Source organism: Crinia signifera, chromosome 2 (assembly GCF_055691185.1).
Source record: "Crinia signifera chromosome 2, ASM5569118v1, whole genome shotgun sequence".
NCBI classification, from domain to species: Eukaryota; Metazoa; Chordata; class Amphibia; order Anura; family Myobatrachidae; genus Crinia; species Crinia signifera.
Genome location: NC_139218.1, coordinates 257,875,752 through 257,893,381, shown reverse-complemented (window position 1 = coordinate 257,893,381; position 17,630 = coordinate 257,875,752). Strand labels below are relative to the sequence as shown.

Genomic DNA, 17,630 nt, shown 5'->3' with positions numbered 1-17,630 from the left:
CAGTAGGAGCAATCTGAAAGTTTCTAGTTGAAGAGAGAATGTGGATTTAAATTGCATATGTTTTACCGCTTCATTTCTCAGGCCCTGCTGAATAACAGGCATGAAAGGCTAGATAGATAGAGGTTTAATGGTAGACTGACAGATAGGGGAAGGAAAAAAAAAAAATCAACAAATCATTGCAGAGTACGGATGACTCTACTGATGGAATAAGCTTAATGCTACAAGTCCATATGATATGTTTGGATGCTTGTGCCATAGAGTCATACCTGCTAGCATAATGTTCAATTCGTGAGTGAGTGTCATCGTGTGATAGCTGGGGAGAGGAGGCAGGGCTGCGGAAAGAAGAATTTAAACACAATTCAATCTTCACATTAAGAAAGGTGCTTGAGCTTCATTGGTGTCATGGACTGCTTTTTGTAAAGTAACATTAATAATATATATATGAGCTGGACACTATGTATGCTCAGTATATAATGTGCCATCAATTTGGAATGGAAGTGCTGCCAAAAAAGTATATAAATGTCAAATTTTTCCAATTACTGTATTTCTCACTTCACACTTTCCTTTCTATGAAACAGGAAAATGTCATTGTCACTTCTGAGAAATCGTACATTTCGGCGAGTTCAATGAGCTTGTAGTTTAAACAAATGAACTACCCGAACACTGGAAATGATGTTTAAGCAAGTTTAAAAAAGCTAATACTTGCGCAAGGTTTGCCATAACAAGATCCTCAGGGGTGATCACCAAGGCACCTCAAAATAAATGTAAAACAATGTAAGCAGAAACTTTTAGATGCAATCCAATTAATAGAAAACTTCAATAATCAAGCTCTCAATTAAAAAGTGTCAATAGTAAAATAAATGTTCAGTATCTACCCAATTCCAGTCTAACAAAGAAATCTTCCAATAACATCCTTTTGTCTAATTTGCGCTTTCTATATTTTTCACCTTGGATATCTTCAACCTGTCCCAGGAGTATCACTCCCATTCAGTATCACTCCCATTCAGCAATGGATGAGAGACAAAAAGCCTCAACTTAAGCATAAGATAGTACATGATATCAACCAGGGTATACACAACAGTCTCAAGCAGCGTGTGATCATTGGGGTCTTGAGGTTTAAGCAAGCATATACATAATACATGTATTAGCATTAATACATTATTAATCAGATGGAAATTCTGTACAAATGAAATGAGAACAGTAGTCTAGATATTCTATAGCACCTCTGTATATAAAGAAGGTGTTGCAGGTGTGTCAAATACCATGAGAAAACATCCAAGTATATCAACCCATTGCAATTTGAAACGTCAAGCCAAGACAATATATATATATATATATATATATATATATATATATATATATATATATATATATATATATCCACAGTAGTCACTCGTTAACGTAAAATCCAATGACTATTTCTTCACAACAACAAGAGAATAATTGAAAGGTCACAGACTTAAAACTACTTTTAAAATAAATACTAATGGTAAATTGTCAATGTACGGCCTAAAGCCAATGGTCCGAGTTACAACCACAGGTTTCCTGATTATTGACCACACTCTGCTAAAATATTAAATCATAAGAAAAATATCCACGAGGTTGGAAGCCACCCACAAGTCAGTATTAGAAATGCTAAAAAGTTTTATAAAAAATGATTTTGTATGTATTTTTACAGAAAAACTAGTGACCACTACCATTAAAAAAAAAAAAAACATCTTTACTTTTAATTTGAATTTAATGCAGTATTTCAGTCAAACGGTAATGAGCTACACTACGCAAACCCATTAGTACTGTCACATCACCATAAGGTCTACTAAACCTTATACAGCAAGTGCTACAGCCCATTCCACATATTGTGAGAGCAAACAGACTGTTAACCAAGGTAGAAAATGCGTAATTACCTGTGCAAAAATTAGGTTAGCAAATAAAATTTTCATTGATAATATATGTTATCACTTGACCTTTGTTTGTAAATTTGTAACGTTTTTAAATATTTTGTAGATATATTAAATGGACATATTCTAAGAAATAGAGCGGTAAATATGCATAATGTTTGTGGTGTAAGTCATGAGTGTTCCAAACTGCAATCCATGCTCATCACAGCCAATGTATACAGTAGTGATGTTATCACAATCAGACTTAAACAGCTAACATGCATTACTTCAGTAGTGGGAATTCCTTCTGTGTATAGCTTTTTCTGCTCTCATTATCAAGCACACCATAATAAAGTAATTATTACCTAGACATCAGTGTACACTTCATTCCCTGTGCCTGGAAGTTTCTATGGTCTGGTGTGTTTGAACCATAAAGTAAAATCACTTTGTGGAACACTGAATGTAGCCGTCTGGTGTCATAAATCCATCTTTCCAAATAGTAAACATGGGCAGCTGTAATGTGTTCTGTTAATTATTTTAGTTAACACATCACCTGTATTTCAAGGAGGCAGCTAAAACACATGCTGCACATACGTACTACCCATGCTCACGTGACTGTACAGCTTGCCACTGGCAAATTGAATTACAAGATCAAAAGTAATTTGTGTTCTATCAGCAGAGGAGAAAGTTCAAATATGCTGTAATAGCAAGTCATTGCGTCTATAGCTCAACTTGGAACAGTCTACTGAAGATATAGGAATATCAGCCATTGTATTGTCTAATAAATTAATTTTTGGGGAATTCTGTTATGTATGTGTGATCGAGCGCCACATAGAATTATACTTCTGTCAAATATTATAATCTTTTGGCTACACTGTTACTTGTGCTATGTATTTTTTCAAAAGCAATCAAACAGTAAGTATGAGTAAAAAGTTTCAACAGCTTGTCGGGCCTTCAGGTATCGTAGAAATGATATCAAGGGAAGGAATTTTTCCTTTATGTGAATTAATAGTGCCAAACATTAAAAAGGGCAAGGCAAACAGCCTATTTAAAAAAGTTTCCATTGAGGAAGAGAATAAAGTACATACCGTGCCACACGTACCATCAGGCTATGGAAGCACTTACACACTTGTACATGCTCAAAATGTCTTAATTTTGACATAATAACATTGCTGAAGTCAACTCTTTTTTCTGGACTAAGTGCACTGATCATTTCTTAGAAACTCTTGCATCATACAAATAAATTGGCCTTTTTACTTTTGATTCAACCAATTTCAGACTTGCGGGGGAAGGAAAAGTGGTTGATGAACTCATGGGTAAAAAAAAAAGCAAAGTAATAAGCACACATGGCAGAAGCAAAAGCAGTAGCGCGGAAATAAAAAAAAAGTACTCACGCAGAATCTACTGGCCAGAAGTTGATCAGAGTAACAGGACTGAAAGACAAAAATGAGTAGGTGAAGAGAAGTAGAGTAGAGAACACAAAAGTGGGATGAGGCTTATGACATCAACATAAAATGCCAATTAAAGCAGCCAGTGCAGAAAATTAGACACACATACATTAATTATCCAGAAATACAAGCTGAAACTCTACATTATTGAAAATAATTATTAAAATTGTTGAATACAGCAAAAACTCAGTAAAGGGGCTCCATGTTCAGCATTAAGGAACTGACCATTGCTGTATAAAACTTAAAATTAACCTCAGAATTTATGTTGATTGTGGTACCAATAACACTCAATTTTCCAATAAGAAATATTTTTGAAGCACTAAATTAACGTTTAAGAACATATATGTAATATTTAAATTTACCAAGTGAAATTGAATACAGCAGTAAGTGTGGCTGACCCATTGTGTTTCTCTGTACAGGAACTTTGGGAGTCTGTGCAAACACAGGACAGATGGCATTGCGGAGAGAACTCCCTCCTCCTGGAACTCTGCTATCAACAGGAGGTTTCCTAAACTATTCATGTTCACTGCTATCTTCCTGGCAGATGGGATCGCAAACAGTTGCAGATTTGCACCTGTCATTTGTCTGAGAGCTCCATGAATAAATACGCTTCGATAAAACAATTCTACTGACATCACTTTTTCCATAGGCTGTTTTTGATTAAATTACATTGATTGAATGTTTCTATTATATATTCAAAAATATTTTTCCCAGACAAGACTATGCTTTATCTTATTCCAAACTATCACTATTTGTTTTTCTTTAATTGAGCTCTACCCAGTCTGCTCCCAAGGCAGGTTATTTTGTAACATTTAAAATAATAAAAAAAATGGCTTCACAAACCAATAGTGGACCAACCAAATTGGCATATTCCATTCTCTTCTAAGTTATATTCTACTATATCTTCTACTCTCTTCTATATTACAGGTTGAGTATCCCTTATCCAAATTATTCCGAAAGCCATACATTCCATAAAGTGAATTTTTTTGTTGTTGCTAAAAGTACTACTGGGGACATCTGTACCAGCACTACTGATGCCAGGATATATAACTGGCACTAAATATCTCCAAGAAAATGATTGCTTGGCATTCAAATTCAGTATCCAAGATTGTACACAAACTTTGCTTCATGTTTTAAAACCTTGTTTCATGCACAAAATAAGATATATGTGTGTGTATTTCATGTGTTTAATGTGTTTATAAAACATAAATGCAAGACACATCATTGAAATATAAAAATATTATGAAATATGGAAAAATCAGTTATCCAAAATTCTTCGGGTCCCGTGCATTTTGGATAAGGGATACTCAACATGTACATTCTATTAGATCCTCTACTCCTTTCTGTATTATATTATATTGTATATCTTCTACACCCTTTTAATTTATATTCTATCATATACTCTACTCTCTTCTAAATTATATTCTATTATATCTTCTACTCCCTTTTTTTATTCTATTATAGCCTATACTCTCTTCTAATTTATATTCTCTCATATCCTCTACCCTCTTCTATTTTATATTCTATATCCTCTACTGTCTCATAAATTATATTAAAATGTTGGTGCAAAATCTTAGCTCTGCCATTTTGCACTTATTAAAATGGGGTGTTAAAGCAATATAAAATTGAACACATTTATTTTTAAGGCACATTAACATCTTTGTACTGCCAGTTTAGTGCTGTGACTGCCATATATTATAAGATTTATGCTGAATTGGTCATTAATTTAAATGCATTTTAGTAAGTCTGACTCAATGCATAAAAAAACATTTTTTCTCGCTGCCCTTGATGCCTGATAAATATGAAGTTTTAAAAAGAAGAAATTTATGCATCAAAGTCTATGGAAGATTATTTTTCTAATGCCATGGGGAAGGTAAAAAAAAAAAAAAAAACAGTGAGAATGTCTATCGGGGACAATTGAAAAAGCCCCTAAAAGAACTACTGTTTCTCATCAGAGACAAGTGATAAATTCCAAGATTACAGGAAGCAGTGTGATGTTAGATAGCTAAATTTAAAGCGTCATCATTTATAAGGCCAATTTAGGCACAAACTCGCCAAAATCTCGTTGTTCCCATATTTTTATCATTTTTTTACATAACCCCCCCAAAGTTATGTGGATTGAAAAATTCATAAACCAGGTTAGTGTCAGTGCAGTCATAGCAGCTTAACTGATTTTTTTTTTTTCTATAATTTGCAACACATCCTATTATAAACTATAAAAAAAGATGTGAGTTCATGAAAATAAAAAAATTTGGATTCTATACAAATGTAAACTCATGTACTCGTCTTCCTTCTACAGTTCTCTGTTGGTCAAAGTTATGTAAACTAAGCACTCTGGCTTAGAACACAAGACTATGGAGCTAAACCATGACAACCCTCCCTCCATTCTTTCATTTTAAACATAGTTGTCCCACTGGAATTAGATGAAATGTTTATATTTTGAAATAAATGTACTAACCAGTATATTGGTAAAGTTGCTTATCTGTGGCTTTGAACAATAAATTTGAAAATCGGCAACATAAATAAATGCTAAACCAAACTTGATTAGTGTTAATATTATACTAGCTGAGGTACCCGGCGTTGCTTGGTTTTGGTTGTGCAATTAGCATTACTTAAACATTATCCTTCTTTTGTTTTAAACTTAACCGCTCACCATGCCCATGGTGTGACTGGTATACACCTGTCTGTAGTGGGTTCCCGGATCTGACCACAGTTTTTTAGGGGAGTGTTGCTAGTATATTTTTAGGCAGATATAAAAAAAGAAACTTATCAGCTTGTGCTTCGTATATACAAAATAAAAAAACACAAAAATATGACATGTATTAAATGATAAATACAACAAAAAAACTGGGAAAAAAGCGAGATAGGACATATGCAAGCCCAGGGGAAAGCACTCACGTCTCCATGTTGTCTCCTTCTAGGACAGTCTGAACCGGTAGATAACCCATCCTTGGGTGTTTAGCAAAATATCTTTTTGTCCTGAATTTGTTCTTCAAAACTTTTGCAAAGTCGCGAACATCTTCTCCAGATGTAGTCTGAAAGCACACAAATAAATCTTTGTGGATGAGGGACCCAATGGCATGAATTAAACAGTAGAGCGAAAACTGCAGCTTTGCTCGGCAAAAGAAACAGCAGCTGAAAAGTAATAGACAAAAGGAAACAAATCCTGCAATGGATTTCAAATTCTACTTGGCATTCTCCTTGAGAAAGTAGGCACAGATATTAAATGTTTTACAGGAAAATACTTGGCACCTATTGTTATTTAGTGGCTTATGACAAAGGGATTTACCATTTCTTAGTTCCTGTTATTGCATCTAAAGTTCAAAGCTAAAATCAGCTATGGATTGTAGTTTACTGAAGCAAAACACATCAAGGAAAACAAAGAGCTTGGAACCAACAATCAAAAGTCAAGTAACTATTCACCTGATCTGTATCTGATAGCAGAAGGATTCTAATATCCTGTACTCAAAGTAGTGTTGAAAAACATGTCTAGTGAAAACCAACACAAAACCGTGTACTGTAGAACAAGGACAAAGCTTTCCTGCATTAATGATTGTGGCAGCAGCAAGGGGCGTAAGGAGGGTGGCTCCAGAGGAGCATGAGCTCAAGAGCCAAGGAGAAGAGGAGGCATGCCGCTGGCCCCCCTCCTCCACTGTCCTGAGAGATAGGAGCCGGGACACTGGTGGGGAGAAATGGCACCAGAGACCATGCACCCCTCCAAAAATGGCCACCACCTGAGGAGAGACAGATGTTAGAGGTTCTCCTGTCGTTAGAGGTTCTCCTTGTGCCTAGCATCTGTCTGTGGAGTTCAGTGCACCCGGTGCTACCCATTCCGGGAGTGTTGATGCACTGTGCATCTAGCCCTGGGTGAAGAACATGTAACACCCCTCCCAGACAATGAGCATGTATACCCCCTCACAGACAACGAGCATGTATACCCCCTCACAGGCAACGAGCATGTATACCCCCTCACAGGCAAAGCGCATGTATACCCCCTCACAGGCAAAGCGCATGTATACCCCCTTACTGGCAATGAGCATGTTAACCCCCTCACAGGCAATGAGCATGTAACCCCTAGCAACAAGCATGTAGGTAAGTGGCACTTCACAGACATAATGTGTGTAAGTGGCACAAGCGGATGCATTATGTGCAAGTGGCTCAATTTATTATGACGCCACTGCGTGGAGTTACCAGAAGGGCCCAGAATGCTGACACCGCCAGGAGACTATGCAGAATGCTGCATCTTTTTCTATGAAACCAAATTAGAAGCCTTACTGCGGGGCATCCATTGTGTGAAGCATGTTTGTATGTTGGACATAAAATGGTGTCAGCAGCATAACTGTGTGTGGTATAGTATGTAATTGGCATTACGGAGTGCTGTATAATATGTAGTAGGCATTACATTGTGTGGCATAAAGCAAGATAAGCATTATAGTGTGAGGCATAATGTGTAATGGGCATTACGGTGTGTGGCATGGTGTGGAAGAGGCATTGCCATAACACTGAAAAAGGAGTAGGGGAGGGGGGGTGCCAAAATATACCCTTGCTCTGGACATCATGTACCGCCCAGGAGGTGTTATAGAATAGGAAAAAAAACTGTTAAATCCACTTTTTTGCATCTGCATTTGTTGATGACTGCCAAGGGTCTCATACCAAAATCATGCAGCCTATATGTTAAGAAACGCACAGATTTGTCTGTGTGCCATGTTGTATGCATTTATGAGGCCACAACTCTCTTACCTGTACATTTGATTTCATGAGTTAATACCTATCACTATGCACTCTAGGCTATGTACAAAAGATGTGTTGAATTTGTATGTATGATCACCCCTCCATAGTCAGCAGTTGCATATAAGCTATGACCTTTCAGCCACAAAGTAGACACAACAAATTTGCGTAATACTGTGAATCACACAGAATCCTGCATTCAGCTGGAGGACCATGTGCAGTGCTGAAACAAAGATCCACCTTCAAAATTAAACTTGCAAACAGGGATTGTGTAGAACATCAATAAATGGTTTAGATTTTAGCTTCATATGTATATATCACTGACGGATTAGCAATGGGCCGGATGGTGCAGTTTCAGGCCACCCATCAAAATAGGCCCACAGCTCCTCTAGAGCCACTACTGTAAACAGGGGGTACATTTTTTTTTTTGCAGCGGACTATGACCCCCTTTTCCCAACCCTCCCCTCCTGTGCTGTTTCTCCTGCTGGCCAAACAGCCACACAGCGGACAGTAGCAACACTACGCCGCATGCCAAAATCCACCTGCTTTCCAGAAAGCCGGGCATGACACGCCCCGGCTGCGCAAGCTGCTCAGAAAAAACAGGGAATGGCCAAGCACTCAACAATGCATCCTGGTGCTAGGGATGCGTACATGCATGGTGGCACACATGTGATCTCCATACAGCCTGAGCCTGCTCCCTCCATGACAGCCCCTGAAGAGAGGCGATACGGCTGCTGCTATATACTGTGGTGCTTCTGTGGCTGCGAGACAGAGGCTGCCGCCTGCTGATCCACCATTGTGAGTCTATGAAGTCACCTAAGGGGATTAGTGTGTGTATATATTTGTGTGCGCTGTCTGTATGTGTCAGAGGTGTGTGGCGTTATCAGTTACGGGGTGGGGGTGCATGCATGTGTCCTGTGATTGTGTTTGCATGGGAATGTGTGCGGTCTGTATGTAACAGAGGTATGGGGGGGGGGGGGGGGGAGGTGTATATTTGCCGTCATTGTGTTTGGTTTGTATGTGTGCTGTCTGTATGTGACAGTGGTATGGGGGTACTATGTTTGTGAAAGGTTGTCAGTTGGGGGCGTGTATGTGTGCTGTCAGTGTGGAAGAGAGCGTGTATGACAAGTGTCTGGGATTACGTGGGGAGGAGTGTGAATGAATGTGTGCTGTTAGTGTATATGTGAGATGTGTCAGACGGGGGATATTTGTTTTACATTTATTAGTAGGAGAGTAATATGGCCCAGTTTTCAAATAAGGGGGTGGGCCCAGTGTCAACGAGGGTCAAAGTGGATACTTGTAATGGGCCCTGAGACTTTGAGAATCTTGGAAAACCAATTCCTGGGCCTCCCTTGCTTGTGCACATATTGGTCAGAGTGCAGCAGCCTAGCTGCACATAGGACATAGGGGGCAGAACTCTGCAGGCTTGCTGCCCCCGAGGAGAGGTTTCTGCAATGCTCCTGTCATTAGGAGCCTCATGGAACCGCAAAGCGCCAGCATCCTGATGGACCCGACAGTGGGACCAACCTTACTGCCCAGAGACAAAGACTTTGGAAAGCCTCCGACTCATTGAAAGTACACAATAGGCCCTTCATGTAATTCAGCTCCCGACCCATGAGGACCTTCATCTAGCACTGGTATATACTGTATAAATAAATTAGAAGTCATTTGAATCACTCACCTCAAATTAATGTATTCAAGTTAAGGTTTAAATATTTATTGAAACAGACCAAAAAAAACTATGTTCCTTCATTTTCAGAGAGAGAGTTCATAAAGACAACCATTTTCTTCTTTTTGATTCACTATACCAGCGGTGGCCAACCCGTGGCTCGCGAGCCGCATGCGGCTCACCACGCTGTAATGTGCGGCTCCCGTCCCATCGGCGAAGCGGGGTTTCGAATTTGGCGCCAATTCGGCTGGCAATTCAAAACGCAGCATCGGCGACCAATAGGAAACGGCCGCGGCGAGCCAATCAGCGCTTGCCGCGCCGTTTCCACCCCGCCCCCGGCGTCTGACATCAGACGCCAGCAGGAGGGCGAAAAGTCGTCTCCACGCTGGCGGAGCGCAGGAGCGCTCCTGAAGACGCGAGAACCCGCCGGAGGACGGTGCAGAAGACGGCGGCGGGGAGAAGAGTTCCGGCGCCGCTGAAGAGGCCAGAAGAGGCCGGGATCAAGACAGAAGATCTCCGGCACCTTCTGCAAGAAGATGGCTCCTGGAGAGGTCAGCGGGGGTGGGAAGCAAAAGAGCTGACGAAGCTCTCCCCAGCGGCCTCTCCCAACACCAGGTAGGGGCATTTGGCCTCCTACCCCCCATCCACCCTAGACCACCGGGTGTCGGGCACTAGGCCCGTAAGCACATTCAGGCCCTTCCGGCCTGTGGGCGCATTAGTCGGGCCCTCTTGGCCCGTGGCTCATTTGTTTGTTGGGCCCTCCTGGCCCTCTAGGTGTGCCCTTTAGTTAGGAAGCTGGGCCCTCCAGCATAGGTGTTGCACTGTGGGCAACACCTGTGCTGGAGGGCATATGATGTTTGGCACTGTGGGGGGCATATGATGTTTGGCACTGTGGGGGGCATATGATGTTTGGCACTGTGGGGGGCATAAAGTTTTGTCATGTGGCCACTCCCCTTGTGTCATATGACCATGCCCCTGACCACTCCCCCGATCACGCCCCTTATGATGTTGGCTCTTTGGCTTGACATCGATATTTTTCGGCTCTTTACCTCTGACCGGTTGGCCACCCCTGCACTATACAGTTCAGCTAATCTACATACACAAAACAATGCATTGGCTGTTCGCACAAAGTCCACTCATTCAAACTATTAAGTAATATATGGCCTTTAAAAGCACGCTGTATATCAGAAAAACACTTCTCATATTTAGACTTACAGGAGTGCAATATTCCACCATCGGATAGTGCATTTTGTGACCTTTTGCAACGCGGCCAGAAAAGAAGCAGCTTTGGCAGATGTCATAGTTAAAGTGCTTTAAACTTCTGTACCTAAAGCAGAAAATAAACACACTGTCAAAAACATGCTCAGTAAGGTGTAGCACAGTCATTTATTGTCCAGAAATGAGAAGCAGAAATTCATATTTTGTTCGGGTTGGGATAATTTGGTCTACAGCATGATGGTCGACAGTCATTAGGTCGACATGGGAAAAGGTCGACAGTTCATTAGTTCGACAATGTGTAGGTCGACATGGGGTTTTTCACTGTTTTTTTACCTGAATGTCAACAGTCGACATGGACACAGTTTAAAGTGCACTGCATCCGCTCGCGGTGCCTCGCTTGGCACACTATTTTATTCTCCCACCACGCCCTAGTGGATGGTAGGGCATGAAGTACCGCCTGTCGACACATGTCGTCTCAAAATACAGTGAAAAACCCCATGTCGACCTTTTGACTGTCGACCTAGACACTGTCGAACTAATGACATATCGACCTAAAACCATGTCGACCATCATGCTGTAGACCAAATGACTGCATCCCTTTTATTCTAAAACACCTGCACAGAAGAGTAAAATTAGAGGAATATGTGCCAATTATGAAATAGAGAAACTTAGAAGACTAGTAGAGAACACCTATATTCTGATTGAACATTTTGATTTAATCTATTTGGAAAGTTTCTAGTCTCAGCCCTACATGGTGTGATTAAGGTTATCCTCAAAGCACGCTTTCTCTGTAGACACTAGGAGGTGCTAGAAGGAAGCATGATGAGATGTGCCATACTATTCCAGGAATGGAAGGTCCCCTACAAAAACACATACCTGCATAAATAACCATTAGCATTTTATACTACAGTATATAAGCTCAGTGCTTAAATATGCTGCCTCCAATATATGTATGATCATATTACAACTTTGGCTGGTATTCAATTACCCCCATTAACCGGGGGTAATTGTCTAGCGGTAAGCTATTCTGCAAGCATTAAAATAACATAACATTAACATAAGCTGGTGTGTGCCTCTGTTTATATGTGCTTTTTCAATGTAAACTGTGTTTTTCAGACAAGATTTTTATTTATTTTTTCATTTTTGTTACTGGATTCCAAATTGGATAGCCAATTTAACAATGGAAAAATTGTTACCCCCCCCCCCCCGGCCCCCGTGGTTAATAAATGTTATCCAGATTTTTCTGCTTTAATACCCCCCTTGAATGTCTCCAAAGCCTCTTTATGTAGGGTACACACCAGAACGATTTGGCCTCAAAACACCCAATTTATATACAATCTTGACCTGGGCATGTTTTGGGACATTTCTGATTCTGATCCTATGCGCGGCCCTGTGGGTCGTTTCAGGTAGGATCTGGAAACGGGCATTCAACTGGGTACAGGTCGAGATTGGATCGATTCAGATCATGTGCAGGTTGTGAGCAGATCGCGTGCTCCAACAGATTGTGAGCTGATCATATCATCTTAGGATCTGCTCACAACCTGCATCGTTCTGGTGTGTACTAGGCATAATGCCTGGTACACACCAGAACGATGCAGGTCGTAAGCAGATCCAATCTCGACCTGTACCCAGCTAAATGGTCGTTTCCCGATCCTACCTGCTGCAGGTAAGATCTGTGAAACAATCAAACCACCCGTGGGCCTCGCATCGGAATCGGATCAGAAATGTCCCAAGACATGACCAATACATACAATCGGCCAAGATTGTATCTAAATTGTGTGTTTTGAGTTCAAATCGTTCTGGTGTTTACCCTACATTAGAGTCCTGGTTTTATCAATCAAGCTTGTGCAGGGGTATATATTAACTCACCTGAGCTCAGACATGAATATCTGTAAAACCAGGAGCATTAGATGGCTTCAAAAGGACATAGTTTAGGAAATACTGGTGTAACAACCTCTGCATTTCAGCATCTTTCTAGTAAACTAAAACTCTTAACTTCTTTTGAATTCATTGGTTGTGAATTAAAATGGCACAGGGGGTAGGGGTAGATTTTGGACATTAAAAGCAGCACACTTTTTATATCCCATGTTTTCAGAAAACACTGGGAAGACAAGCCTTCCTGTGAAAACCTATTTGCATGTCTACTTAAACGTATCTCATTCAGCTTTCAATCACTGCTAGTATAAACACTTGTCCCTAAAACTTAACTCTGCATGCAAAAATTCATTGTACATCACCTAGTAATGTTCAGTACCTGTTGCTGAAAAGCCCTTTCCAGCTTATCTATTTTATGAAGCATTTCATACTTCTCTGTGGAGAACAATTCTATTTAGTATTTTACCACCGTAGAGGTGCTTACAGAGATTTTTTTTTTGTGAGATACTGTGGGAGCTGCCATTTTCTCTCAGAGGTAATAATGATTTCACAGTCTATTGGAATAATGTATTTTGTATGAGTTCTACAGAAAACTTTATAAACCATAGAGCAGAATACTAAGTTTGCAAGAAGCTTTTAGTATTTTATTTTCCCAATGTTTACATTATTATCATATTAAAATTATTAATTATTATAAGTAATAATTACAATTGAGAATTATTGACCATGACAGTTGGATAAAATGTAAAGCAGCAGATGCACAATTGATAATTGAGTTAGCACAGCTCAGGACAGGAGCAACCAACTTTTATTTCTTATTAGATACTTCTATAGCACATAAACAACTGAAGAACTAAAGAACAACAGACAGGATTCAATGTGCCCCGTACCGCTTGGCGCAAAGGGGGCGTGGCCACAAAAACGGCCGTGGATTGTCGATCTGGGGCCGGGATCGTGACAATCCATGGCCGTTATCGACAGAACGGGCCCGACAGCTTCTAAAGTCGGGCCCGTTCTGCCGTGATCCCTCATCAATGCTGTCGCTAAAGACAGCATTGCATAGGGAGCCGCCGATATTTCCTACGGCGGAAATAGCGGCAGCACATTGCATAACCCCTAAAACCTTAACAAAGAACATAGTGCCCTTCTGAGCTTTTATCTATCTGTAAATTAACTATTCATACAATAGTAAGCACAACACTGCTTCATAATACTTATTAAAATAGACTACTCAGAATTGCTTTATTTTTAAGAAAATTTCCACCAAGTCAAAAGAGCTTTTAGATACAAATAAAATTTCTAAATTAACTGTACCAGCTTCTTACAGAACATTGCCATCTTGTAGGAATATAACTGAACTTTGCTTTGATTTTTCGGTACTTGTGTAGTTTCACAGTGGCAGCCTAAGCTACGTTTGAATCTACGTAGTCAGCATAGAACAGCGTAGCCCAACGGCTGCCTTACTTGTGTAGTTTCACGGCGGCAGCCTAAGATACGTTGTCAGCGTAGCCCAATGGCTGCCTAGCGTAGTAAGTGTACGGTCCCAGCGGCAAGCAGTTGCTTAAAACTTTGTCCTCCCTTCTTTCAAACAGCACAGAATTGGTGACACAGCAATACATTTCAGTGATGCCTTGCCATTTAACAAGCATGCCTGTGGCTGAAAGCTGCCTGTTGGCCCTCAGCATCCTTTATACAGAGCTGAAATTAGAATGCCTCTTTCTTGGCTGGTTGCTGTCTTATTGGCCCTGGGCTGGTTGCCTTCTGGGTCTTGACCTTCCATGATTAAATGGTGATTGACTATAGAATAATTTGACAATGATTTTGTGGCTTGCTTTTCTTGTCTTTAATAGGAGAAGTTAAAGTTTAGTTCTTTAAAATATGGACCAATGTAAAATGTGCACAGCCCTAGAGATAATTGATGTGCTGCATACACCAGCCCCATTAGCAAGGAGGCTTAGGTGAGGTATGCATGGAAGCATGAATTATAAAAAAAGAAAAAGAAAAATCAGCTGCAATAAAAATGATCTAGCTATAATAATGGATCATAAATGCTACAAAAAAAGTAAATAAAAAAACTTTGGATTCTTCAAAAGGAAATAATATTTTTTACCAGGCAAGACATGAGACATTGAGAGAGGTTAAGCTTACCTAAAACCGATTATTGGACATTCCTTACAGATATTACACTTGGCTTGGTGTTTGGCAGTTTCAGCAGCAGCAACTCTGTGAAGCACCGGGAGCCAAACCATCGACTGTGGTTCCAACCTCATCCAATCCAGAAACAAAGCTGCTTCAATTTCTGGCTTATTGTTGGCCTGTTGGTTACAAATACAAGATATGCTGAAAATAAATAATTAAAGCTATCTCAACAGGTAAAAATTGCATTGAGCAAAATAAAACATTCAAAAAGGCGCTACAGTACTATTTTCATCAGATACTGTAGGCTGCAAGCTGAGTGCTTTCATACGAGTCATGGAACTCCCAGAATACATCTAGCATCCTATTTAACAGTTGTGTGCACATCATTACTTTTAATAAATTTCAATGTAAAACAAAGCAGTGTTTTAACTTCACTGATTTTTTTTTTTTGCTCCATCGCAAAAATATATATTTATATATAATATATATATATATATATACACATATATATACACACACACACACACACACACACACACACACACACACACACACACAGGAAAGGGGTATATATATATGTATATATATATATACACAGGGAAGGGGTAGAAAGGCACTATGTGCTGCTCTGTGGATACAGAATTATGAATATAGAAGCATTTGCCAGTGCTCCATGTCAAATTCTGGCAAATGCCTCCATTTCAAACCCCCACTATCCCCATCAGCCCGAAGCGTGGCGAACGCACGCTTTACGAGTCCTCCTGACCTGTTCATACCCCCACTATCCATGTTGGAGTTGATAATCTGAAGTGTGGTGAGCGCAGTGAGCCCAAAAGTGTGGCAAGCGCAGGGGACATTGAAAACTAGCCCAAAGCCTGGTGAGTGCAGCCCCCCCCGCGAGGGGACGCAGATTACTTCACATGTATTCCGCGTTCCCTCGTGGGGCACACTGTGTTCGCTCCGCTTCGGCTCAAAACACTTTATAAAACCAATTCCACGCCAACGTGGATAGTAGGGGTATGAACAGGTCGGGAGGACGCATAATGCATGCGCTTACCACACTTTGGGGCTGCCTCGGATGGTGGGAGTTTTTAAAGAAAACATTCATACCTGGCATATCCTCCATCTGAAACAGTAATGACGACATGTGTTAATTGGAGCTGCGAAACCACAGCCCCACGTATTCTTATGGTATCCACATGCAAACACACATCATTGTCACAGACACACTTGTCACTAGTGTGTATAATAAAACCTTGTGTATCGGACATGTAATTTCATTGCGTATAAATATGGTAAGGCGAGTTTAGCATTTACTAATAACACGGTTAAGTCATTGTAAGTCAGAAAGAAGCAGGTGGGCAAAGTGGTTACATTACTCTCTCAGAATGGGGTCATGAGTTCTATTCTTACCAGTGTGCAATTTGTATAGTCTTCATGTTTTCTGCCATAATCTCAGGTTAAATGGCTGCTGACATTATCCCTAGAGTGTTTGTGTGGTACTGTAGATAATTTAGATGGTATGCATCAGTGGGGTATGGACTGACAAGAATAATTACACTGGCAAATCTCATCTCTGCACTATTGTGAGGCTGAATTCTACACGTGCTACAAATATTATGGAAATGCACGGATGTAAGTTAAATGCGTACACACATTTTTACCATAATTATGTATTTCCTCCTGCAACCCAACTCCGCTACAAATATATAAAATCTACATTCTATGTGTTCTCAGTTATCACTTACCATATATACTCGAGTATAAGCCTACTTTTTCAGAACATTTTTTATGCTGAAAAAGCCCCCCTCGGCTTATACTCGAGTGAGGGTCCCGCTTGAGTCAATAAGTTTTCCCAGTTTTTTTGTTGTAAAATTAGGTGCCTCGACTTATATTCAGGTCGACTTATACTCGAGTATATACGGTATGTCCTGTTTTTTTTCCATACGATACAGTATAATGACATTTTCATGATAAAACAAATTAGTTTTTTCTTTTTTCTTTAACAGACCATTTTGGCCTTCCAAATTAATGCAAATTAAGCATATTATTCCAGAATATGTGAACAGAAGATAAATTATCATAATATACAAAATAGGTCTGTATATACATTTCCAGAAACGGTGAACCAGTCATTAGGGGGATATTTATCTACAGAGACTAAAGGATTCCTCAAAAATCAATATTCCACTACATTAATGGAGCTGCTGATTAATATGCATTTTTTTAATGGGAAAAGATGCATTTTGTATTGAATAGTGCACTGCATGTTACAACCAGAATTAGAATGAGCATTTAAAAGCATCAGGCTGCCTTGTGGTAATCAGCATAAATTAGGAAGACAGAAAAACGGCGCACAGAGAGCAGCAATTCGCTATAACTATATATCTGATTTATTTTGTAGCCTATAATCAATGTTAATTTGTTAATTGTCATAAAAGGTAGACGGCTGAACCAAAATATCTGTGGAGCTTCGACAGTCAAATAGATGGGCTAGATAGAGATTAGTGCTGTTAAAGTGTATCGTCGGGCCAGGAATTGTTTGACGATTTAATGTTGTATGGTAAAAACCTGGTTAACGATAAAATACAAGATGGCTTTTAAATTTGATCATTCGCTCAGTTGCTGTTACATCTATTAGGTGACCTCTAAATCCCACAATAGGCAGTATAGATC

At 39.9% G+C, this 17,630-nt stretch overlaps 1 protein-coding gene across 13 annotated transcripts in view; it reads right to left on the bottom strand.

Moving 5' to 3' along the window:
• Nucleotides 1–17,630, bottom strand: part of DMD (dystrophin) — a 1,973,025-nt gene that overhangs the window by 38,585 nt on the left and 1,916,810 nt on the right. For 11 of the 13 annotated variants that reach the window (XM_083174338.1, XM_083174342.1, XM_083174336.1 and 8 more), the window contains 5 exons: nucleotides 14,964–15,130; nucleotides 10,938–11,049; nucleotides 6,224–6,360; nucleotides 3,272–3,310; nucleotides 267–332 (listed from right to left, as the gene is read on the bottom strand). In XM_083174338.1, coding sequence (XP_083030464.1) covers nucleotides 267–332; nucleotides 3,272–3,310; nucleotides 6,224–6,360; nucleotides 10,938–11,049; nucleotides 14,964–15,130 — 521 coding nt within the window. The remainder of the gene's footprint in view (nucleotides 1–266; nucleotides 333–3,271; nucleotides 3,311–6,223; nucleotides 6,361–10,937; nucleotides 11,050–14,963; nucleotides 15,131–17,630) is intronic. The other 2 variants (XM_083174337.1, XM_083174339.1) reach the window with 1 other exon arrangement.